General features: G+C 40.5%; 1 protein-coding gene across 1 annotated transcript in view; it reads left to right on the top strand.

Annotated features, from left to right (window-relative positions):
* LOC107188289 overlaps positions 1-25,194 on the top strand; it is a 106,739-nt gene that overhangs the window by 15,471 nt on the left and 66,074 nt on the right. Inside the window, 2 exon segments of the mRNA XM_015576558.1 lie at positions 13,214-13,257; positions 18,124-18,214. Coding sequence (XP_015432044.1) covers positions 13,214-13,257; positions 18,124-18,214 — 135 coding nt within the window.

Here is a 25,194-nt window from a genome sequence, read left to right as displayed (position 1 = left end):
AAGTTGTGGGAACTGCAATTTTTCCGAAGCTAAATGCACGCTTTCTTTTTGTTTCCAACTATTTATTTGAAAATTATAAAAAGATATATATAAAGGGCATAGTCAGTGGATGACATCAGGGCCAAGTAGTTTTATATTAACTGAAAAATTTGATTTTTCTTCGTTGAAGAATTACTTTCTGACGGTTTCACAACTGTTATCTATAGTATGCAACAAGTGAATATTGGATGTACTTTATTTATATTCATAATAATAGTATCACATCCTGAACCAGTTTTACTCAGTGAAACTATAAGAAAATATATCCCTTTATAATTAAACAAAAAAAAATTGAATTACTTATTAGTACATCTAGTAGGAGAAGCAAGTAACTGTGTCGTAATGATTTTTGTCACTTGCACTTATCCGACCTTTATTCCAAGCAAATAATAATTTTCAAGATCAGTAAATTCGATTTCATTAGGGTCCCGTTTGCAGAGCCCGTGTTCGGTTTATTACATTTTTAATTTTGCCCCGTAGCAAGAAAAAAAACGGTTCCTCGTCACTGATTTAACCAGTATATATCTAAAACAGAACGAAAAGCATTTAAATTTTTACCCGCCGCAAAAAAGGTTGCTAGTCACTGAATTAACCAGTTTCCAGAACACACCTGCAAGTATTTCCCTGCCCCAAACGTTCGAAACATCGTTCTGAAACAGCAGGTGCTCTCGATACAACTCGATGACATTTGCCTGCTAAAAGATCAAACGATTCTTGAACGCTCGGCCGCGACACTATCAACTTGAATGACTCACACTCACCGTTGACAACCAATCTGAGCAACATTTGTCCGTTCACGACCTCGAGGAGCTATAATCGCGAAAGCGTCTCATTAGCAAGCCATTACAAGCACACATCCACGGACATCTACACACGCACAAAACAGGCCTCTCGTTCATCACGCGTACACATATACATACACACACAAAAGTATATAAAACACGTATTTGTAACGGTACCTATAGCCCACGCGGTAGTTTTGTGTCAATTAATAATGTAACGAGAATCGTTTAGCCGTGTTTACCGATGGGGACAGAGTTATAGTAGGGTAAGGAAGCTTTCGTGTGATAATTGGGTAGAGGAATGAAAAAGAAAAACGCGTGACAAGTGTTTGTCGTCGGGAAAATCGAGCTGGGGCTGACTTTCGACGAGAAAAGAAAAATCGCAAATTTTCCGGCGTTTCAACCACGCGCGAGAAACTGTAAGAGTCGATCTCGCTTCATCGACCGCGACACACGCTATATAATGGTTGTGCCCAGTTGCTGGTTCGGGGAATGGGAGTGTGTAGGTGTTTATCGGTGTCGTTGCCCGCCGCCCGCGTGGAAATGATGGCCACGAGTTTCCACCGCAGTTTCTTTTCTTCCCACTTTGTGCTAGGGCACCGTAGACACAATAATGACGTCGACAGCTGACGTAGCCGGTTTGGGTCATCGGTAATAGAGATTTATCAATCTTACCGTTTCTCTAAAATTTATTTGTCAAGTGGAGAATTTAATTTAGTGGAAGGAAAATGAATTCGTTTGGGGTTCTTTGGGTTGCTTGTAAGAAAAAATATAGGATTGGTAGCAATTAAAGCGGACGTGGATTTTTACTCTCTTCATAAGACTGATATAGACTGTACTTTGTATGGAATTGCGTTATGTGAATCTTAAGGCGCAATTATAAGTTGGTGATTGCTGTATTGTTATCTCTGAGTAGCTCCAAAAAATAGGATTGTGAGACATTACTTTGACTATGCTTCAATGGCTCCAAACGTTTTCCTATTGTTTCATTTTCGGTAACGGAATATTTCTGTTTGCAGTCGAAAATCTACGTTTCTGCAATTCGATATAACTTCGCTACAGGTAATGCGATCAATTTTTCAGCCAGTCGATCGTTCGTGTGCGAACCGAATAAAAAATGCCACGGGGAATTTTTTTGTTCGCACGGAATAAAAATTACGCGATTGGAAGGCAATTTGGCAGCAGTAACAGGTTTCGAATACTTCGTGCAATTACGCCATTAATAAAATATCAAGCCCTATGGGAATATCTCCAGAATACTCTTCCGTCGACATAAAAATCCGCGTGAAAGTTTTGAATAATTATCTTAACCTTTGCGGTATTGTTTTCGAGCATTTAATACCACTCTATACGTTCCATTCAACTTTCTGGGTTTTTTATACTAACAAGGGAAGGCACGGAAATGTCCCCCTCCGATTTTGATGAAACTTCGTGTGTCTGTTAAGCAGTCAAAAATAAGGGATACGTATTTTTTTTTATCGGCTGAGACACGACTTTAAGGGTTGAAACCACCCCTCGAAGTTCCGATCCGAAATTTTCTTGTTATAAATAAATTATATTTTAAACAATTTGTTAGCACCATATTATTCTACATAAAAAAACCGCAAACTTTGTCCATTAGAAGTTTTCATGTATCTCCTCTGGTTTTCGAGACAGTACTTTCGGGCCGAAACTTCCAAGGGTGGTTTCATCCCTTAAAGTCGTGCCTCGGCTGATAAAAAAAAATACGTATCCCTTATTTTTGACTGCTTAATAGACATACGTAGTTTCAACAAAATCGGAGGTGGACACTTCCGTGCCTTCCCTAGTAAACATAACCGCGACAAAAATATACTCGCGCAAAATAAAAAAAAATAAAATAGAAAAACTCGCATATCATCAAAGCGGGATATCGCGTGATCTCCGTTGGCGAGCGTTTCGGCCATCTGTTGCAACGTCGACGCCGATAAATACGCGCCACCCGCGCGTTTTATTGCACTCGCGGTACTAATTCGTTGCTAAACGATAAAAATCCGTTGCCCACGCAACAGCACCGCCTGCAAATCCTCCCGAAATCGGATTTAACTTCGTCCAGTCCATGATTCTTCATATATATAATAATAACCAGACCGCGGATGTTTATGCACTTACAGTATCTCGTAACTTGGAAAATGCAATAAAATGAACGTTTTAATATAGTTTAACACTATTTATTTGTTACTACTAACATAATAAATCTTCTGGTGCAGAATTCGAAAATTTGCATCATTTTAATTTTTAGATATTAGTATCTGAAACTGTGAATTAAACTTCCGCAGCCTAATAATAAAAATTCAGTTAGTATTCGTCGCGTATACAGCAGTATCGATCGGTCTACATATAGTGAACAATTTTCTAGCGACGATGGGGAATCGAGTGGACAATTTCGTGTAATTCCACCGCGAGCCATGTAAACAATCACGTGCAGGGAACCGAACGTGAATTAGAGTTGTAAGGGGGGTGATTTTTCTACTGTAGGACATTTGTATCGAGAAAATGTTTTTTGTAGCACCGATAATGCCCGGAATCGAAGCTTTTCTACGTGTTGTCTGGCTGACCGAGCACGGGACCGAGAAATAAGCGTTGGTAAAAGTGTATCCAAAAAGGAGAAACGGGATTGGAAAAAAGAAATTAATATAATTAATGGTTTCTCGTCGATGGTACAAGCTGACGAACATTCTTTGTAGGTCATATCGACTTCTACCGTCTGCTCGTCGTGATCCCATTCTCGGTTCATCAAACCACGCTCAATTTTGCAGCCTCCTGTTTGGCTTCTATGGAAACCGGGATCCATAGTACGTACTCGAAAATTTTCGATTTTACACTGATGTAAATTTTATATCGCCGATCGTTTGAGAGATTCTTGTACAATTTGTCGTACACGCTTTTCGATGCGAACTTTTCTATAACGAGCTGGAAAGTGTTTTTGACGTCCATTAACCGTTTATAGTAATGTTTTTTCGAACGGTAATACCATTTTTCTGATGTAGATAATACGTATATACATTTTCGTGGGGAAAAATCGGACAATCGAGGGTCGAAATGCGATGATTTGTTCGTAGACTAATGGCAACGCGACAATTCTACAGTTTTATCCGTACCGAGGCTTCGTTTTTTGTTCGATATAATTTATCGTGGAACTGAAGCAAAGTCGACCAAATGTCTCATGATCTGGACAAGAACGCGATCGTGTTCCCCGCGGGCGGCGATCAGCGACGATCTATCAAGGAATGTCGCTAACACGGCACAATTTTCAGAGAGCACTTTGTACACCTTACACCGACTGTTAGCGGGCCCCACTTTTTCAGCAACTTTTTACGAAAACGAACTTCTTTTTCTAGCTTGTAACGCTAAAAAAAATTCATCGAATTCTAAAACTGTCCGGCTGCGGACGGCATTAAGCTTTATAGGAGTTAAGGTGTGATAGCGAAAATGTACGAAAGCCAGAGACAGAAATACGAGGCTAACGATAAGGTAATTCTAGTAGTATACAATATTTTATGAAATTCGCCAATAACTATCGCCGCTATCTCTCGCGAGCTATCAAACGTACACGAATTTATTCGCTTGTACGGTCGTACAACAAAAGCAGAATTTGTTGCTTAGTCATCCACAGATTGCGGATTTCATGCATAACAATAATAATAATGTAACGAATCTTTGATAAAGTTTGCACTTTATTTCTAACTTAATGTATTTTCTAGCTAGAGAAATAATGTTTATTACGATTTAAGTTCTTGTAAATCTAGAAAAATATGGGAATTCTCGTGAACATCCGCAATCTAGTCGTGGAAATGAAATGAAACAGCGGGCCTTGCTGTAAAATCTACGACAACGCAAGAGTAACTAATTAACGAACGATAACATTCAATCGTGATCCATCGGAGCGTACCGTACTCGATAATTATTACCTGGAGCATAAAGCAACTCACGCGTCATTACCTTGGTACGCGAAAACCGCGTGGAAACCGAGAGGGGTTCGGACGCACGATCATCATGGCGACCATTTGGTCCCAGAGCTCACCATTGATCTAGCGATATTGTCCCCGCGATTTACAGAAATATTGTATATGACTAAAATTCAAGATGTCGTTGACCCCTTGCGTTTGGCATCAACAGCCAATTGTAAAGTGAACATCGCAGGGCCGTAAGGTCAAATTATTTACAGCTTTTCCTGAAATTTTCTTTCTTCTAGTGTCCACGGTAATAGACGATTGCCTTACCACTGAATTATTAAGCAAACAAACATGACTTTACCGAATTAAAAAATAAAAGTACTCAAACGGAAAAACAATATCCTGATGAGGTCCCACGGACCCAACACAAGCACTGAAGGGTCAAAATTTTATCTCACTTTCTAAGACCTACAATTTACTGATCACCGGGTCAACAATTTTATGTAAATAAAAAACAAGTACTTCACTGCGATTTGATGGAATTCGAAGTCCGACAAAATCCTCAAATGGGAGTACACACGTACATTTCTAACACAATCACTCCCGCATAGATATAAATATTATACATCACAAAATCCACTACCGGCCAAAAGTACGGGACCAGAGATCACGATCTATCTGAACAATAATTCATTATTCTGTTACGATATAATAAAGCTTTTTCAAAAAATCTTCAAATTTTCCTACAATAATACGTTCCTCTTTCTTTACCTATAAGACCTGGTCCCATACTTCTACCCATTACTATATATTAAATCAACTTGCACAAACAACCACTCTAGAAAAACCGATTATTCGCACTCACGAGCCTAGTATGACCACGACCTACAACGTACACGCGAAAACTGTCCCAACAAAGGATACACTTGAAATTTTCTAACCTCCATACCCGTCACGTGACTGGTGATCCAAAATGGCGACGTCCCTAGCGGACAAAGTGTTCTTCAATTAAGCAAAACATGTTTAGGTCTTCTTTCGTAACAGCCCCTGTATACCTGCGTTGTACCCAACGTGTTTCGTTCGTAAATACTGAATTCCAGTGGCACGATCCCTAACGCAAGGGGTTAAATTCGCAGGAACGCGATACGCCGCGCTTGTTGAACGTTAACGAGCGTCAAGTTGCGCCCAGGGTCTACATCTGTAACCTTGTCGGCTGCATAAAACGGCTTATCGGTTGGGGCCGCGTTCATTGTAAATTTAACGAGCGGTTAAGCCGCGTTTTATTCGGTGCCTGCGTCCGAACGTTCGCAGGATAAACCGAGTGGCGAGCTGTATGTGTGCGTGCGTGTTTGTGTGTGGGACAAGCTGGCGAACGTGGAATCCGTCTGCCAGACCGCTAGCACAATTATCCCCCGCGCACAACACCACACTGTCGTAACACGCATGTACGATTCTTCGACGTGTATAATCGAGGGCAACATGATCGTCGGTCGAATCGAGCGCGTGCATCGCGATGCTACTATGTATTATCGCGGGAACCGATCTGTTCGCTTATCTGCGCTCCAGGGGCTCCCTCGGACATCTTGCATCCGCCATTTTCTCGTTTTTTTAGACACCCAGTATGGCCGACATAACGATTTTGCAGTAGTGAATAATTGACTGAAAAATATAAAGTTTGTGTTACCGTATATAGATATATCTATAGGATTTTTTTCATTATTATTAAGCATTTCATGCTTAAATGAAGGCTGTTTTACTTTAAGGATTAAGAATTATTATATTATATTGATTATTTCGACATATATTACATTTCGTACCTTACGATTTATGTGTAGTGAGTGAGTATGTGAGTTTATACATTTTTATTACATTACTTTAAGAATTTGAATATGTTCTTACAAGTTTGTTTGTTTAGACATCTATAGTATTTTAATTCTTAATTAGTATACCTTAAGAAATATTAATCAGTGTTTATATTATGAGTTAATTGAATAACATAAGCTTCAATTCTTACGTCCTACTCCTGACACTTTAATTTCGATTCTTCTGTACAAGGATATATGATTGCACATTAAAGTCAAAATTATTCTAAATGAAAATTTGTAACTTTTGACTCGTTACACTTTTTCCACGGGATGCGATATAAATTCCATAGAAACACTATTCTTTTTATGCCATAGTTCCCAGTGAACGCGTGCCGTTTTCTGCATCCTCGTCCTGAATTCTACAACTTCTTTCGCCGAGCTTTTTATTTCAATTGAAACGTCGTATAGGACGGGGAAATCATCTGTGCGTTCGCTGTTTTCGCATGTTCCTCCTCGAACGAAATGAAATACCCATGAAAGTTATCCGTTTCACAATGAAGGGGCAGAGTTCCTCTACTGTGACGTACATTTACGGCTCGTTATTTGCGCGCCGTTGCAGCAAGTTTTCGAAGCGCTCGCGTTAATCACTCCGACGGCCGCGGCATGCAAATCGAGTGCTGATTTTGCGACTGTTGATCGTCGGTTGTTCAAAGTGCTTTTCACGGCAGTGTGTACTTTGTAGAGACGTCACTCTGCGGTTCTGTGGTCGACAAGTAATCGGGCTGACAAAAATTTCGTACTCGATAAACCGAAATTATTTGACCGTAATACAGGACGAGTGAATAGTCACAAGAACTACTATCTAAAATAACTCGTTACCTATTGTTTGTATCAGAAAACGTTTTTATGAATTGTGTGACATTTCAAGGGACGCATCGGATGGATGCAATTTGATTTTATTATATCTTATTTTTTTGGAATATCAAGGTGACCTTTAGTTTTTTCAAGGTCAGTGCTTTTTTTCAACACCACGTTGTTGTCGATGGAAGGACGAATTCAGCGATCTATAACACGACGGTATTAAAGAAGGATGCATTGACCTTCAAAAAACCTAAAATCACTTTAATATCTGAACAAATATAAGATATAAAAATATCGAATTGTATCCATTCCTCCTTAAAGTTGAAAATTGCATTCCTCGACCACCATGGCCACTGAAATCAGAAATACAGTAAATTGTCAATAAGTGCTCAGAAAGATCTCCACGTTAAATGCTTCTGCTTTATCCCCACTAATCCTTCTAATCTTTGTCAGATCTTCATTTCTACCCAGGCTCGGCCTGAAATTTATAAGATACGAAAATAGTGTCCCACCACGATAATTGTTCCAAAGCAGTCCCCGAGTTTCGAGCATTAATCGAAGATTTACTGTACACAGGTCAGATTGGAGAATCTTCCCAGCAAAAAGGTCACAAACCATTGAAACGAAACCTGCTGGTAATTCCCAAAGACGCGTTTTTGTCATTGATAAATTACCCCAGTCGAGATCTTCCGTTTGCCAACCCAACACCTTTCCACGCGTTGTTTTTGCACGCTCACGGAGCGGTCTAGGTAATTTCGTCCTCAGAGTCAGCTTCGTTCAAATCTTTCCCGTCAAGCGGCAGACCACTCTGTTCCCTCTGTCGCTGGAAAACGTTGGCAACGATTTCTCAGAGGCGACGGAAAACGAGACGCGGTCATATTGCGCCGGGAACCGGCTGGTTCCACGGGGAGCAACGTGGAAACTCGCTTTTCCGCGACGTTACGCGACGTACGTTCTTTGCATACGTAAACAGCCGAGGAATGTATCCTCCGGAGTTTTTCCGTTTCCCCGCAATTTTCGTTTCGGTACACCCGTGATCAATCATCATCACCTGTTTCATTCTTTCCATCGAAATGTTGGGCAAAAACTATCTCATGTTTTTAAACGCATTTAATTAAGCAATAGGTGGTCAGGTTAATTTTGAACAAAGTAACAAAAATATTTTACCGTAAATTTTCTTCAGATTCACGTTAATTAAAAATGTTGTACCGTCCATAAGTGTTCGGATAAAGTACAGTAAATTCAAAAGGACGTAGGAATCGTAAGGCTTCCTTTAAGAACAGTTTCGTTTTCTTGCTTGAATTCGGGTCTTCACGCCTTGCTCCTCGTATATTCAACACCCTCGAGTGGCAAGAATTTGAAAGCTTTGGGCAATATTTTCGAGATGGAATTTTGCCCAGCTTCTCGGCACAAATACTCCCTCAGCGGGTCAGGGAGGATCCCGGTGAACTGATCGAGGTCGATCGAGAAAATAACGGGCAATTTCGTACCGGGTCGAAGATCCTCGAGTTCCATGGAACCCCGGATAATTGGCTCGATTACAATTTCCTTCGGTGCACTCGCGAAATGAAAAGCTGATTACGTCGCGGAGGCCAATTGAATTGCTTTCGAGAGAAAAACCGTGGGGAATTAATCGCGCGATTTCGAGGCGTGTGTCGAAGTCGACGTTTTTGTTTCCAGTAGACAAAGGAAGTCCGTTTTCGCGGATACACGGGCGAATTTCATTAACTCCAAGCGTGACGCGTGTTTATGGTTCCGAGTGACATTCAATGGGTGGTTTTACGAAAACGACGGGAAAATTGGTGCTGGTGTAATTTATAGGAAGTGGAATTTCATGGAAAATTATTGTGTTTGAATATCATCCGCTCTTGGACTCAGCATTCGCATCGATATCGATCTGGGATCTCTTAATCATACCTATCTCATGATACCTTAATCTCATATCATATAAAATTCATCTCAGCCTTTTTCTGCTAGATGCAGAAAGCGAATTGTCCATTAACGTTGCGTAGAAATCGGTGGGATCACAGTATTTTATATCAATTTAACATAATGTCATATATAATACGTTAATGGTCCATGTATGAAATATTAATTAGAATCCGACGAACTGCAAAAATGGCGGACGCAATTTGGTTTCCAGCGAATGTTTACGAAAGTTGGAGCGATCATCGTTAACCCTATCAACGTCACATATCATCCATAGATTGCGGATGTTTATATATACATATATATACACACATATATATAAATTTACATTTTTATCTTCTGCATCAAAGATTCTATTAAAACAAAGATTTATCAGAATTGAAAAAAAAAAAAATATCTAATTATATTTTGTACATTGTAAAGGACACACATCCGCGGTCTAATCACCCCTGAGCTGCTGATTCACAATTACCCAGAACGGTGAATCGAGCAGCAAAACATCGCCCTTCATAGTTAACTTCGTTATTATCGGAATTAACTCTACATCATCGTCCATCGATTCAGAACCAATTACCGGACGATCCTCTTTCTTAATCCTCGATCGGAGTTGGCTCCTGGAGCGCAGATAAACGACGATCCCGACGCTTAAACGTTAATATACCTCGTCGAGGCATCGCGACGTCAAGAATGAAAGGAAAATTACGTTAGTGGTGTACGTCAACGAAAAACAAAAAAAAAAAAAAAGGGTAAACGAACAGTGTGTGTACTGGCCACTATCGAAATGGCGGTGTTCACACGAATTCGTGGTTTAATACACGATATATCGCGCTTCGTTAGGGGATCGAGGCGGAATGACTCGATCATTCTGGCTATCAAAATATCGCCGAACAATGATATTAATAATAATTAGTCAATATCGATGTTCCTTATTGTCGTGTGCGCGCGCGCGTCGTCGTCGGACGCGAAACCGTCGCGACGTCTCGACGAGCGGGCCATCTTTATCGCACGGTTTTTTCATATCATCGGTGTCGTTTCTCCATTTTTAAGCGTTCATATCATCGACAGACAAGATCTGGGAGCTACGGATTTCGTAAGGCTTCTTCGATCGTAGCGTAATAATGTTTAGCGGCGCTGATCGTACAGCGGTTTAGCGTTTAAGCGAATTAAAGGAAGTACGTAATGTGGTTAAGGCCTAATAAATAGATAAACGGACAAACTTGTTAGACGGTGCATACGTATGTACACGGTATTTTCGTTGTTAAGTAAACGCTTGTCAGAATTCTTACACTCGCGAAGCGATGCTATTCCACGTAGATATGTAACGTATAGCAATTAATCAGTTATTACTTCGCTCGCCTTCGAGGACCTCTCCGTCGAAGACTGACAATATGGCGGACGTATTACGATTCCTTCGTTCCTGTTCCTTGAATCTACAGAGTAACAAATTGAAACTCTGTAATACATTCTGACAGAATATTATTATATTTATTTCCGTTTTATATAACGAGTTCTTTTTTTAGGACCCAAGTCGATACGTTGATTACTGTTTAATTAATTTTATCGAATAGACAGAAAAGCAATGAAACTAACCTTCTTAATTATCATTGAAAAACAAATGAGTAACTCGATTCATAGATATTTCCCATCTCACACAGTAATGATAAATTGAATAAATCCGTTTAAAAGTTCTCCGAGCAGTGACGTTTCGTACCTTATAAACTAAAACCTGCATTGCATACGTTTCGACGGAACACTCCCTTTTCCTAGACCCGTAACAAAATTTCATATGCAGTCCCCGGGGAAATGTGACGCCATTTGCTCGCAACGTGGATTTCGTTCGCCCCGCGTCCTATAGAAACGTTAACGCGTTTAAAGTGTCGCCTTGAAAATTAATTTACGCTGCGGGATGCATTACGAAACTACAAAATGTCAAATTAATTCCTCGTTGGTTCTCGACCACGCGTGTAAACCCGACGCACCGGCAACTGTAAAAAATATTTTTCGATTAAATTCACGGAGGGATGAAAAAGAAAAATGCCTACAGTTCTTCCAAGCGTATCGAATTCCTCTTCGATTCCCTGGACACTCCATAACCAGCCTAAATTCCAAAATAATTCTTCCCACGGAAAAGAATTAGCGAACCCACTTCTATTTTTGCTACTCGACCTTACAACACCCGCGCAAAAAATCCCACGAAAATCAAGAATCGTTCGAGAGACGTCCTCGAAGGCGGCCATCTTCGCGACTAAACGCGAAAACCAAGAAACAAAAATAAACGAACAGAACGATCCAAAGATACCACATCGACGCGAGGATCGTCATGTGATCCGGTGTTGTCTAAGCTTCTCAACGGGGGTGACGGTGAAAACGACAAACCCCCAGCATTAACGCAAGACTGTATTCGCGCGAACGAGCGAGAAATTAAGGGCAAAAACGGCACGCAAATAGACGAGCGAACGACTAACAGGGCGTACAATGTGGACGAAGATACCTGCGGCTCTAACTCTAAATAACTTATACTTGTTACGCTATCCGTAAGTTTATATTGTATCTTCTATCGTGAACAGAAATTTTACGAGGTATATTGTACGTGATATTATATTTATACGGGCTGTTACACACTGTCTCCCAAATCTTCCATTTCTCCGTGCGACGCCGGGCGAACGAGGGTGAACACGAGAGTGGGCGCAGGCGAGCGTGCGAACGCGCGAAAAATAATCAAGGGGACGAGAGTACGGGAGCAGTAAAAACTACAAGAGACAAAAAATATGAAGAAGAAACAGATTTCTTTAAGGGAGGCACAAAATTTTTCAGAGACTCCGGGATAAGCACAATAAATACCGCGAAAAGGGGTTGAATTCAAATATGATCTCGATAAGACCCGTCACCTCTAATTAAGCGTACAAGAGGATAGAATAATCAATCTGAATTGAAATTTCTATCCGGTAGAAAACACGAGAAACCGTTACGTTTCTCATATCGATCGGATACCCTTTTGCCGTCGAAGACGTCACGAGATTATCGTTTCCCAATAAATCGGTAGTGTTCCTCAACCCCCGCGGTGTTCTCTGAAACAACCTCTATTCGAGACTCTTGATTAACGACCGGTCTAAAGAGCTGTCCCAGAGGATTCAACGATGGATAAAAAATGGGGGGTGCACCTGTTCCGTTGGGGGAAGAAGACGAGGTTCGCCAGGAGTCTGCTGGCTCATCTCAGCGTGTGACAAGGCTCTGTGGCTGGCTAGATGGGAGCGGGACGGTGTTCGACGAGAAAAACGAGTACCTACAATCGGAGGAAGAAAACGGACAGGGTTGACAACGGTGGAAAGAAAACGGCCGGGAGGAAATGAAGGTTCTTAATCCGAGTCAACACAGCTGCGCTGGGCGATCCAGGGGAGGACAGGTAGCAAAAGGCGACTGAAAAGAAAAAAAAAAAAAAGAAACAACGGGAACCACCTACTTTTATCCCCCAGGTCACGGTTTCGAAAGATGACCTCTCGGGAGTGGCTATATTCCCCTCGAGTCCCCGCGATCTGCGCTCGATTCTCTGCTTCGTCGGAGCTTTTCTTACCCTTAAGTCGACGTAAAGAGACTGATTTGTGTACAGGGCAAAGCATTGTGCGTGCGCGGCCACGGGAAACGGAACGAGAACTTTTCATTCGGTCACTCGTGAAACGTTTTTCGGTTCGGTTTTGTTTTTCGTTTCGAGGATCGCGAAATTTCTGGTCCGTTTCCGTGTGGCCGCGCGTAAATCCAAAGACTGTGTACAATATTTTTTCGTACGCCTGCGCCATCGTTCGCGCGAACGCGCGTTCTCCGTTTTCGTTCTCCTCGAACTGTTACTAGGCTTGTTTTTTAATAAACTTGTTTTTTTGTTTGTTAGAACGGCAGCGGACCCGGCGGCGAATCCGGCGTGAGGGGCAACGGGTAAGTAACGATTGATCGGTTCGATCAATGGGAATGTTTGTTATTCGGTTTTTCCGTCGAATTTCTCGCGGTGCGGTGCATCCGCGTGGAATATTTAATTGACGTACCGAGGAATGTTACATATTGATCGTTCGAGCTTGACAGTTTTGTTACACAGTTTATGTCACGGTCAAATATAGGTACACGAATTTTAGTTCGACAGATTTCATACGATCGTTCCAGTCCAACACAGGTCTTACCACCGCGAAAATTGAAGTCGTTGAATCTAGCAGGGACTTAAATCGATATGATTTTGATACCGGTATTATGCCATCAAAGCTATACCGAAACCGATATATTACTGAAAACTGAAATAAATACTGGTATTTTTTCAGTTTCTATAAGGATAGAGCTTTTATAGGATTATATAAGGCGAAGGTACAATCGAAAATACCGATATAATACCGGTATTTTATATTTCGGTAGAAGTCCCTGGAATCTAGTAGGAAACTCAATGTTTCTATCCAATATCGAGTCTCATTTTAATGAAAGTGTTGTCGTAGAGAAAATAGTCGAAAATGTTTGAAAAATCAGACATTCGACACGGAAAGCTTTTCTTTCGCGAGGAAAAATCTTCGAGGAATTTACTCGAGTTTGCTTTTTCGAAGATTGATAAGATGCCAGCCGGAGTTCATTTTTCATCGAGCCAAACATGACACGATAAATTTCTATTAGCGTGCTCGAGGAAGGTGAACAATCACGTCATTGGCGCGGCGTCTGACAGGATCTGAAGGAGGATTGGCCGCATGAATGACGGCTTTTCGCCTGTTCCTCGATACAGTGGAACGATCCGCCCACGAGTCCGTCTTTTCGAGCCCCCAACCACTTTTTCCCCCTTTCGCGGACGATGTGAATTTTCAACGATAAATCAAGCCGTTGCCTCGCCGGCTCAGTCTGAGCCGTCCGGTCGTTTGCGAAAAACAATGTGTCTTTGAAAAAAAAAAGAAAAAAAAAATAGAGAAAAAAAACCCAAAATGTACGACCGTGTTTTATGCACGTTGTAAGATGGCATCTTAACGACGTAGCCGTAATAAATCGTCGAGAAGACTCTTATTTCACCAAATTAAAGGGACGGCTTTGAAGATCGATAGTCACTCTTCGAAGACACTTAAATATTTATTGGCAACGGCTGGCAGAGATATGTTTCCCCTCTGAGGTTTTACTTGAAGATATTCTTGAGACTCTTATTTATTAACCAATGAGACCTACGGAGAAAATGAACGATGATTTTTCTTCTTTTTAAATACAAAGCAATTCGGAACCTCTGCAATTATGCGTATGGAAACTTTATCTTTTAAAAGATTTATGAACAGACTACGGGATCTTTATGCAAATTCAGATTTTTATAGATTAATTCACTGAACTGGAATTACGTCAGAGTTTCGACCTCTTTATTGAAGGTTTCGATAGGTCCAACGTAATGTAAAATTTATAGTATTCTTTCGGAAAACTTTTACTGCACTCTCGTTCGCAGATTTACATTTCCGAAAAATGTATTCTATTTCTAGGTTTGAAATATCTAATTGTTTCATAATTTCAATAAATCAAATCGCGTAATGTAACTTGTACCTACATCTGTTCGCAGAATTTACAACTCAGAAAATTCAGTCGTACATGCTGGAATCCGTTCATTTTCTTTCAACTATTATTCGGTCGCAAATGAATCTATCCTTCTTTTTCTAAAATGGACCAGCTTTAATCCAGCGACTGTTATAAAAGCGAAACTCTTCGATGAATCAGGACCCTGAAGAAAGTCACCGTAGCAAAACGCTTCTTAATCTCAGCAAGTTCAATCTAACCTCAAATCGATAAGCCCGTACGTCCAAACGACTCGTTCGAATCGACCGGCGTTTCGCAAAAACATTCGTATCCGAAGGTTCTCGACGACGAGAGAACTCGATGCTTTCAAGAACGCCTGCACGATTTCTTTCGCGTAAATTGTCGTTCAGACCGACTCGATCACGCCGTTCCCGTTCTTCACGGAACAGGCTCATCAGCCTGAAAGCCACCAACCGTTAGTAGAATTCTTTTCTCGTAAAAGTTGATCGTTTCTTTGCCGAACGTTTAGTTGATCGCGCCCACGACCACGCACGGAATTGCCGATTAAACGCTGGAACATCGGAATCGATTCCTCTGACCTGAGAGGGGCTTGTTGCTGTTCAATGGAATTAGTTGTAGTCTGTTCCGTAGACCTGTTGCGGGTCGTCTCTAATGGATCCATAAAGTATGGCAGAATGGATCAGTGAATCTCGTTGAGCTTCTGGTTACAACTGGGAATAATATCGATACAGTAAATTCGGGATTAGTGTTCGAAGACGCCTCACCACTGAATATCATGTATTTCATAAACTAACGACCATATGCGGCTGAAACAAACATTATTGGCTTCAGAATTCTAAGCTCTATCGCTGTGCTAAACCTCGTTAAAAAGGTCAACGTTACACCAGGAGATCTCCCTCCATCAGTGCCGAGTAACTTTCGAACAATCATCGAGAATTTACTGTATTGGGGATCGCATAATTATCCCTTTCAAACCTAGTGGTCAGACATTTATGTACATGAAGTTCCTTACAATCTCACACAAAATCTTAGGTACAGTGTGTTGGTATATTTTTCCTATAAATTTGAATTTTTTCATGTTTTTACTAGGTCCAGTGAATTTAGAATTAAATAACAAACGTTTGTTCGAACATAATAAAACAATTCTAGGCATCGAATTGTTTGTTAGTCATCTGGACAGTATTCATACAACCACATTTTCTTCATCCCAAATTAGTATCACCATTTCCACCGTATTCCCGAGACTCCCGGTCTGAAAACATTTTCTTCGCACACCTGAGTTTAGTAATAATTACGAAGATATTGAAAATTTATATATTAAGTAGAATTAACGAGGAAACTGTGATTCTGTTTGACCTGAGATACGCGTTTAGAAGACTTAAAACAAGTTTCATTGTCGCGTATAACCTTTAACCACTGAAACACGTCTGCGAGTCTAACGTTAAACCGTGAAATTTACGAGTGTCCGATGTGTCCTTGCCGTTTATTGATCATTAATCTGGCTGTGTGCGTTACAGCTAAGCTTTCCGAGTTTTATAGATTAGTAAATATCGGAGACTGCTCAGTAAAATCCAGGCGAGACCATGAAATTTTAACCGTGTCTTAAAATATATATCTATCTATTCTCTACGCTTTCCAACGTCGCCGACTGCGGCGAAATCTTGAAATACGCGGCAACGAGAATTCGATAAAATTCCTTCTATTCGGCTCCCGTCTGAACGAATAAAATGGTAAAATCGCGTCTTATCTGGTTCGCGTGAAACCTTCGTGTTCGAATAAACAAATTACTAAAGGAAGAAAAAATACAAAAAAAGGAGGAAGTACGATAATAGCGCGAGGCGTATACGAGTGATGGATTACGTGACGCCGTACTTCGCAAACTTCTACCTGGCCGACATTAATTCGCCGATCTGCAGGCCGACTTCGAGCAATTAAATGCGAATTCGGAGTGAATTGGGTCACGTCTATTCGCGGGAAGCGATAAATCTTCGGACAGGAAACTACCGTGACACATTCTTTTTAGGATAAATGAAATTGTCAAGTCACTATCAACTGTCATCCCTTTGGACATTCGCAAATATTCCGACTTTCCTAATTAATACCATATACGAATCTGTCAGTTTTCATTTTCCTTCTTTTTATTAAATAATCGATGTTGTAGGAGAATTTAGTATTTATATATAAGATATACAGGACGCCTGTGAAAGTTATGTACAAGTGGATATGAGGTGATTCCTTCCAGAAAGATAAGAAAAAAATATTTAATAAAATTTTTTCATTTGAGGCTTCGTTTTCGAGAAAATCAAATTTGAAAATCTGCTGCATACGCGTAGAATTGAATAGGACTTGGCTAGTGCGTCTGGTCATTGCAGGACGTTTCTACTTACTATCACGACGAATACACGCGTTTCAAATTGATGTTCAAAGTCGATTTTTTCGAAGACGAAGTTTCAAATGAAAAAATTTTCTTCTATATTTTCGACTTATTTTTCCATGTAGACTTACGCTCGCTTGTACAATAACTTTCGGAGACATCCTGTATTGTGATATTTGACGGTGTAATGTTTAGTAGTTTTCCAGAAAAAATCGAACAAAGTTGGAGAAATATTTCGAAATTTCTGGATCTCGTTGATGTTCCAAGGGAATTCGATCTAACGACAAAGTAATTCGAAAGTTCTTTATGATAGCAATGATGGCGGTCAGGGTAAGACGTGAGCAGAGTCTCCTCGAAACTTCTTGTCGGCTAAGTAACTCGACGAGATCTTCGTCAAAGTCGAAGTTTCTCGTTTCATACGAAAGTTCGATTACTTTCAATCCGATATCGATTCAGGCGCTGGCCTAGCTTAGAAAAGATTCATTACGATCAGATGACCTTCGACACGCGATCGCCGCGCGATCGAAGCCTCTATAAATTTCCTAGTGAACCGATAATTAGAGGATCCCAGGTTTTACAATTCTAATATCACTTTTATCCACGTTCAATTGCAACGAATCAAATACTTGTTCAATCCTATTACATCCATTCTGACATATACTTTCGGAACTATATTCTAAAAAACTGCGCAATTTTCTCATCGAACGAATAATGTTCAATGTTACATAGTTCTACAACAACATTAAAACACTATAATACATCACAATACGACAATAAATCACGTAACTATTCCAACAAACCAAATACACCATTTATACAAACTGTTCAAAACTGCAATATTTTCTCCAATAAAAGAAACTTACGTTTAAATCACATCCACTCTATTTTTCCAGGCATCCCGGCGACAATCCTTTCTACAGCAACATCGACAGCATGCCGGACATACGGCCGCGCCGAAAGTCGGTGCCATTGGTCTCCGAGCTGGTACGTAATCAATTCTCCATTAATCTCTATTTTGTTCTCTCTCTTTCTTTCTCTCTCCATACAACGACCATGCGACTATGCATATAGATATATGTATTACAGAGGTGCGCATACGTGGCACCACGTATTGGGTCATCATCCGTGCCGCGACCCGTCTCGTATTCGCGGAAACGTTGTCGTTTCCCATGGTTGATCGTCGTCGTCATCCCCCAACCATCTCCTCCTCCACCTCCACCTTCTTTACTGGCTCCTATTCCTCATTTACTGTCGTCATCGGCGTCGTCGTCCTTGTCGTTGTCGTTGTCGTCGCCTTGGTCGTGGTCGTCGCCCGGATATTTCACCGTGTTTTCACGCCCGCGGAAGGGAAACTTCGCTGCCGAGTTAATTAACCGGGTTGACGGTCGTTAATTAACCAAGCACCGTCGTTCCATGGACCGAAAACTCTTGCGTTCGACTCCTTTTGCCGTCCTTTAAACGGAAGATTAACGGGCGACGTAAATTCCCTTCCGATCTTTCGGAGCGAGGAATTCTTTAACTGTTAAATTACGAATCGGTTGGTGGTCGACTGCCTTGGATACTGGATCCATTTCGATCGACAGTAACGATTATTTGTCTGAGGAATGACAATAAGATTCGTGGCTCCGTTTTTATCCTATTTTTCATTTGTTTATTTATTTAGTGGATAAATACCCTTTGGTACAAAGTTATCAAATTTTTATTGGTCTACCAAGGAAAGGGTAGTGACCCAAGATTCGCCGGTCGAAGGTTAACGGATAAGATGCAGCGAAATGGTGTGTAATTATTTTCGATAACCGTAAGGAGTTATTTCACACATTGGATTAAGACCAGTAGGCCCCAAAACCCCTTCAGGGACCGTAGAAAATACACTTCTCTCCGTTTATTCCTGTTGAATCCTTCTTCACAGATCTGCTGATCTTTACAGACTTCTAAGGTCAGTAGGCCCGCAGCCCATGTTTGCAATCTAATAATACTTTTCTAGCAAAATACACTGTTTACTGCGTTTAATCCCAGACTAGAAAATTTACAACCTAAAGAATTAACCTGGCCAGGTGATTTAGTTAAGTTTCACCTCGCGACTAGTACCGGCTCCTCTACATAGTAACCTCCCAAGTTCGCCGTTTCGTTATCCACCGCCTGTACAAGTGACGGTTACAAACCAATACATTTTTCAATAATATTAAGAATATAAAATCAACATATCGATATAACTCTGATTATCTCCTGTACTGATATATTTCTTGACATTGTACGAAGTCCAAGAGCGCCGTTAAGGCACACCTGTAAAGCTCGAAGCCCCTTCGTATCGATCTTGAACGAAGGCTCGATTTCCATGACTGAATTAGCCGAACCTCCCACATTCTTCCGAGTCCCGTCTCGAGTATACACCTGTTGTTCGATTTTCAACCATTGTTCGCTGCTTTTACGTCTTTTTCGCTGTTCAGAACGCTGTTTTAGGACTTCAAAAACTTCATTCGAATTTGTCTTCAAATGTTATTTCAATGTCTTTATCGAATCAAATGTCCTCATCTCTTTCAAAAGTTTGAAGTAAAATCGCGAAAGATATTACGATTAAAATACTGGCTACTCACACCTGTTAATATTTTGCAGTTTAGATTTTTTAACAGCCTGTGTTTCACCCTTTACGCATTAAGTACATATAATAATTGACCACAATAATAATTGCATACAGCTTCGATCAAGTTGCCCAACAATTTTACACCACAAAAGTAAAGATACCGATGGCATGTTGACGTTAAAAGAAATCAAAACCGACGACCACGACCGACATATCAATCGGAGCTTCATGTGTTCCCAGTGCTTCTCGACCATCCCATATCGGAGTGTGCTGTTCCCTCCACTCTCCTTAACTTGTGCAATTCTCTTTGTACCCGTGTTGTGGAGAAGAAAAATCTCTTCGTCCCATGCAAACTCTCTCTTTACACGTCGACCCGTGTCCCGGATCGGCTTCAGTCCCCTTCACGGTTGTTCCCCTGTCACCCCCGTCGTGTCCACGTCCTCGTGGAAATTAACGACGAAATTCCTTTGAAATGCTTTTCCCTTCGATCCCCGCAAGACGACGACGTCGAGCGTGCGGTCTGTCTCGATCAGAGATCGATATCCGTCGAACCGTTCGCTCCACCGTCGAGAGACGATCGCGTACAACAGATCGAAATAATTTCCATTTCGCAAGAGAAAAATAAAAGTAAACAGAAATGAACGTCTCTCGAGGGTGCCTCGAAGATCGAAACAACCATCCTCCTCGTCGTGCAACCTGATTGCGTGTACATGCGTTTTTCGGTGTTGCGTCGTTTTTGTTTTCGTTTTTTTTTTTCTTTTTCATTCGGTAACCTAAAGATTCTTCCAGAATGTGACGTTGCCAGGCGATTCGACGACAAATTCGTAAGGGTTGCTGTTCTCCGACTCGATATCGGGATCACACCGTTGAATCGAGAGATTTAACACCTCGTGTGGGTCTCTTTCCAATTTTCTTATCGCAAACACGTGTACCTTTTTTGCGTGGAAAAATTTTTAAGATACGACGACGATAATAGCGACGTTGTTGACCGAACGGAATTACATTTCACGACGCGAAGAACGGGGTGGTCGAGCATGAACCACCGCGGTTGATTTGCCGCGAATCGTCTGTCAACGAACCACTGTTTGTTTATACACCGTTTATACTAGTGCTTTTGCAGACAGTTTTTTTGCTCGTTCGACGTTACGAAATCATCGATCGCTGGAGGATATCCCGCGTCGGAGATTTTATATTACCGTTCGAGGATTGTGCCACGCGATGATTCAATTTGGATTCGACGACGCAAAGCAAATCGCGTTTACTTAAAGTACGATGCACATTTGTGTCGTTTTTTTCATCGCTGTTTGACGGATCAATCATTTATAGCACTGTGTTCTGAATTTTTTTGTTCAGGCTTTCTACTTTTCTGGGGGATGTTATTGGATTGAGTCGTAAATATCAGGCAATTTTGTAAATAATGTCTAATCTTGTTTAAAAATTAAATTGGTGGATGCTAATACTTCAGATGATTTTAAATATAGAAGTTATTATTTCAGATTATTTTAACTCTAGTTATACATATTTATATCACATTGACTATTGTAATTAATAGACTACGGATTTTATGAGATCTGTGAAATACAGCATAGGATAAAACTTTATAAGATAGTTAAGGAAGCGAAGAAATTCCTAGTTTTATTCTAGTCTTCGTGAATTATTTTATAAAATGTAATTATGCATAAAAATCCGCAGTCTAGTAATTATACAATGTAGTATAATTATATATTATTATGTTCCATATCTAAACCTTAGATTCTACCTTGAATAAAACTAATTGTTTCATCGATTATTCAAATTAAGTACCTCTGGCCAATAGCGAAAATTCAGGACAAATATAAATAGGCTTGCGCTAAGTAATAATCAACAAGGTTAAACACGATGTAGACTATATAATAGACTAACATTTATTGCAAAATATTTTGGACCGTAATAGATTACAAAACGAAAGACACAAAAATTATTTACGACTCACTCTAATACATCATATAAAATTATTTTATTTGAGATAAATTTTCACTTTATCAAGAAAAACATTAAAGTTCCGTATTTTCAATTAATTATCTTCCTCAACTATTAATTTCAACGACTATGAAACCGCCCTAAAATTTTCAATCATAATATACTGTCGTCAAAATAAAAATGAACGTTTATTTCTAAGGAACATAATCTATCCTTTTCTAGAGAAACAATATTTCTCAACACGATTTCAGACAAGGTTCCTTTAACTACACTACACAATAATTCAAAATTCTAAGGTGGTTCTATAGTTATGCCAGGCAGTGTCCGTGCCAATGAGTAATCCGCCATATTACCAAGATGGTCCCTGTACTTCTGCTTGCCAAAAATTCACAACAAATAAATCACGTACCTAATTGAATTGCACAGTAGTCGACCTTCGTAATTACCGTCGATTGTAATTATTAAACGGCGAAAAAACTTTCCCGACGTTATATCGCAGATCGACCTTACCTCGATCGCCGTCCTCGATGGACCAGATTGCCGCGTGTTTTTACCAGCCAATAAATCTACCAAGCAGAAAACAGCCATGGTCAGATTACAATCGGCATCACGTTTCGAACGACTTCTCGGTTCTGTTACACGGGGGGCCATTAAAACCGAGCGGGAACGTTCACATAAAAACGTACCTACACTCGTCGCAGAGTCGCAAAGCCTGCAACTTGTGTGAACGTTTCGCGCTTTCGCTTTTCGTTGCCAAGCGAATTACATCGGTTTTACGTCGCGTATATGTTTGCGTCGTCGTTCCAACGGTTTGAATCGTCGCACGGCTAACGTGAAAAATTTTCCCAGGGATTGCGTCGGTACGAAACACGACGAATCCCCGGAATGGCGAGCACGGATGGGCGAAGTTCCGCCCGATCGTGAAAATCGAAATTCATCTCGCCGAAAAAAAAGTGCCCACCACTAGTTCCCCCCGAGCCCCCACACACCGCCCCCTTGCGATTTGCGAACGGATCGATCGAAAATGTTGCGGAAAAGCAGCCGAAATTTGAAATTCGAATTTCGGCCTTTCGGGGGCGCGGCTTGTTTGACGCCCGGTATATATGTATACGGGAGAAAGTCCGGCGCCGATCGGCCGTTCTTTTCCCCCTATGGATGATGCAGTTTTTTTTGTTTTCACTCCAGGGTGAATTTTCCAGAGAGGATTCGCGATAACTTACATGATTTTTTCATATGTATTCCGGGGACGGTCTCGATCTGCATTGCAGAAACGGTACAGGGCGAACTCGGGCCGAGCTTGAACCGATCGACGAAATATTTTTTTGGGGAGACGATTTTATCGGGCTGCTGAAACTGATTTGTTTAGCGATGATTTTGTTTATTTATTGGTATTAGGATAAGTAGGTACGTATGGAAGTACGATGGATGGGTTCCAAATCGTGTATTTGTAAAACTAATTCGGGAAAATGTGTCATGATTTTTCGAGGAATTACTCCTTTCAAAATATTCAAAGATAATTTAGTAAGACTGAATTATACACATCGAATCCGTGTAATTAAATGGTTGAGGTAAAAGCAATCTTAAGAAAAGATTTCAATGACGACTATCAACTAAGAAATATCATTATTTCAGAAGAATTTGGAAAATCCTCACCTCAACAATTTTAAATGAATTATTGAATAGAAGAAAATTAGTCATAGACTACTTATGTGTGCAAAACGTAGAAGCAATCTGAAGGAAAGATTTCAATGATGACTATCAACCATAACAAATATTATTCTTTTAGAACAATTAGGCCAGAAAATCCTAACCTCAAAAATGTTAGAAAACAATAAAATATAATTTACCTGAAAAGATGCATCGCGAAAGCACGAGTAGGGAGTAGAGTATCGAAAAGAAGATTTTTTTCGCGAGTAGATTTCTGCAAGAATGACTCAATGGCCGAAAGGCCGGGTTAATTGCAGTGGAAAATTTTGAACGAAATACTCCGTCGGACACGCGGGTTGGCGTGTAACAGCAATTACCTGCGTGCTCGAGACGATGTCGTATATCAAAAACCGGGGGCCGCTTTGCGTCACGCTCGCCCTTGTGGCGTCGAAGCTCTCGTGCTTCTACTTGCGATTTTTAAGCTCGCGCCACGGGGTCCGTCGTCGACAGGAGATGAAAAGAAGTGCCTGTTACAATGTTATTTATGAACAGTACGGTGGAACGGTTTTCGAAAAACGGCGGAAGGGTGAATCGAAATTGGTTCGGTCAAACTGGATGGCGCGTATTGTGGTCGGGACACAATGCCTGAAATTCTGGATCTGAAATGAACGGAATTTCATACGCTGCCCTAAAAATTTTACCGTTACGCGATTGCTTTGGACGAGGAAATTATAGTTAACGGGACAGACCGAAGTAATTTTCACTCGTCTCTGCTTTCTTGGAGGTTAGAGATAGAAAATTCTGTGAAATTGTATTTTAAGGAATATTCGAAAGCTATTAGAAATATCTTTTATTGAAAAATAATCGAAAGTTCGTCATATTAATAGAAATGAAAATCATATGTATGGCCTTATTATGATAATAAGAATGGAATTAAAGTTCTTTATATTTCTTTTGAATTTAGAGTCAAATATAATGATGCTGTCAAAGAAGAACTTGTTAGGAAGATTCAAAATCTGGTTGAAGTCCGGAAATTTCTATCGAAAAAGGTGCCCTCGGGGAAAATTATTCTTGTATCACCATATTCGATTTTACGTCCCTTGGAAACTTCGTGCTTCTGCTTCAAGGGCGACATTAATATTTATGATTCTACTTATGAACCCCGTGAAATGTGGAAACATGCAAAGTACAGCATAAAATTCTGAGAAACACATTTAGTAACATTCGTAATTTACTTGAAGTGGAGCAAGTGACTTTCATACAGGTTCAAAGCTATAAAAGAAATGGAAAGAAAGAGATATAAGAATTTCAAGCCACCGTTTTGCTGGTTACGATAAGGTTGCTTTTGTCTCTCCTTTTAGAAATTCCTTTGAACCGTCCCGGAAGAAGACATTTTGTACAGGAAATTATGAGAATCGTGTAAAGTATTTGAAATCTTCGACGTCAAAAATACTTCACTAATTGAACAAATCTTTTCGCTTCAAGTTCGTTCTCGATATAATTTTGACTATTGACGAAAAAAAATCTGTCTAGAACGTCAGGCCACGCGTTATTATTTTATTAACCGAGGCGTTAAAATCGTTCAACTCGATCCACGAACGCAAATTGCAGCGTGACAGAAAAGATTATTGTCTAAAATTGGCGTCAAACAAGGACCGGGCAAAGCGAGGGATCGATTTTTCGCTCGACCCGTTGCGTATATGTTCTGTGTGAGATCTCGTGCAACCGACACGGTCGGACGTCCCTGGAATTACGCGTGTTTCCCATCACGAGAGAT

This window comes from Dufourea novaeangliae, unplaced genomic scaffold (genome assembly GCF_001272555.1).
Source record: "Dufourea novaeangliae isolate 0120121106 unplaced genomic scaffold, ASM127255v1 scaffold118, whole genome shotgun sequence".
In the NCBI taxonomy this organism is placed as follows: Eukaryota; Metazoa; Arthropoda; class Insecta; order Hymenoptera; family Halictidae; genus Dufourea; species Dufourea novaeangliae.
The sequence above is the reverse complement of the archived record's forward strand: the minus strand, read 5'-3'. Positions and strand labels throughout refer to the sequence as shown.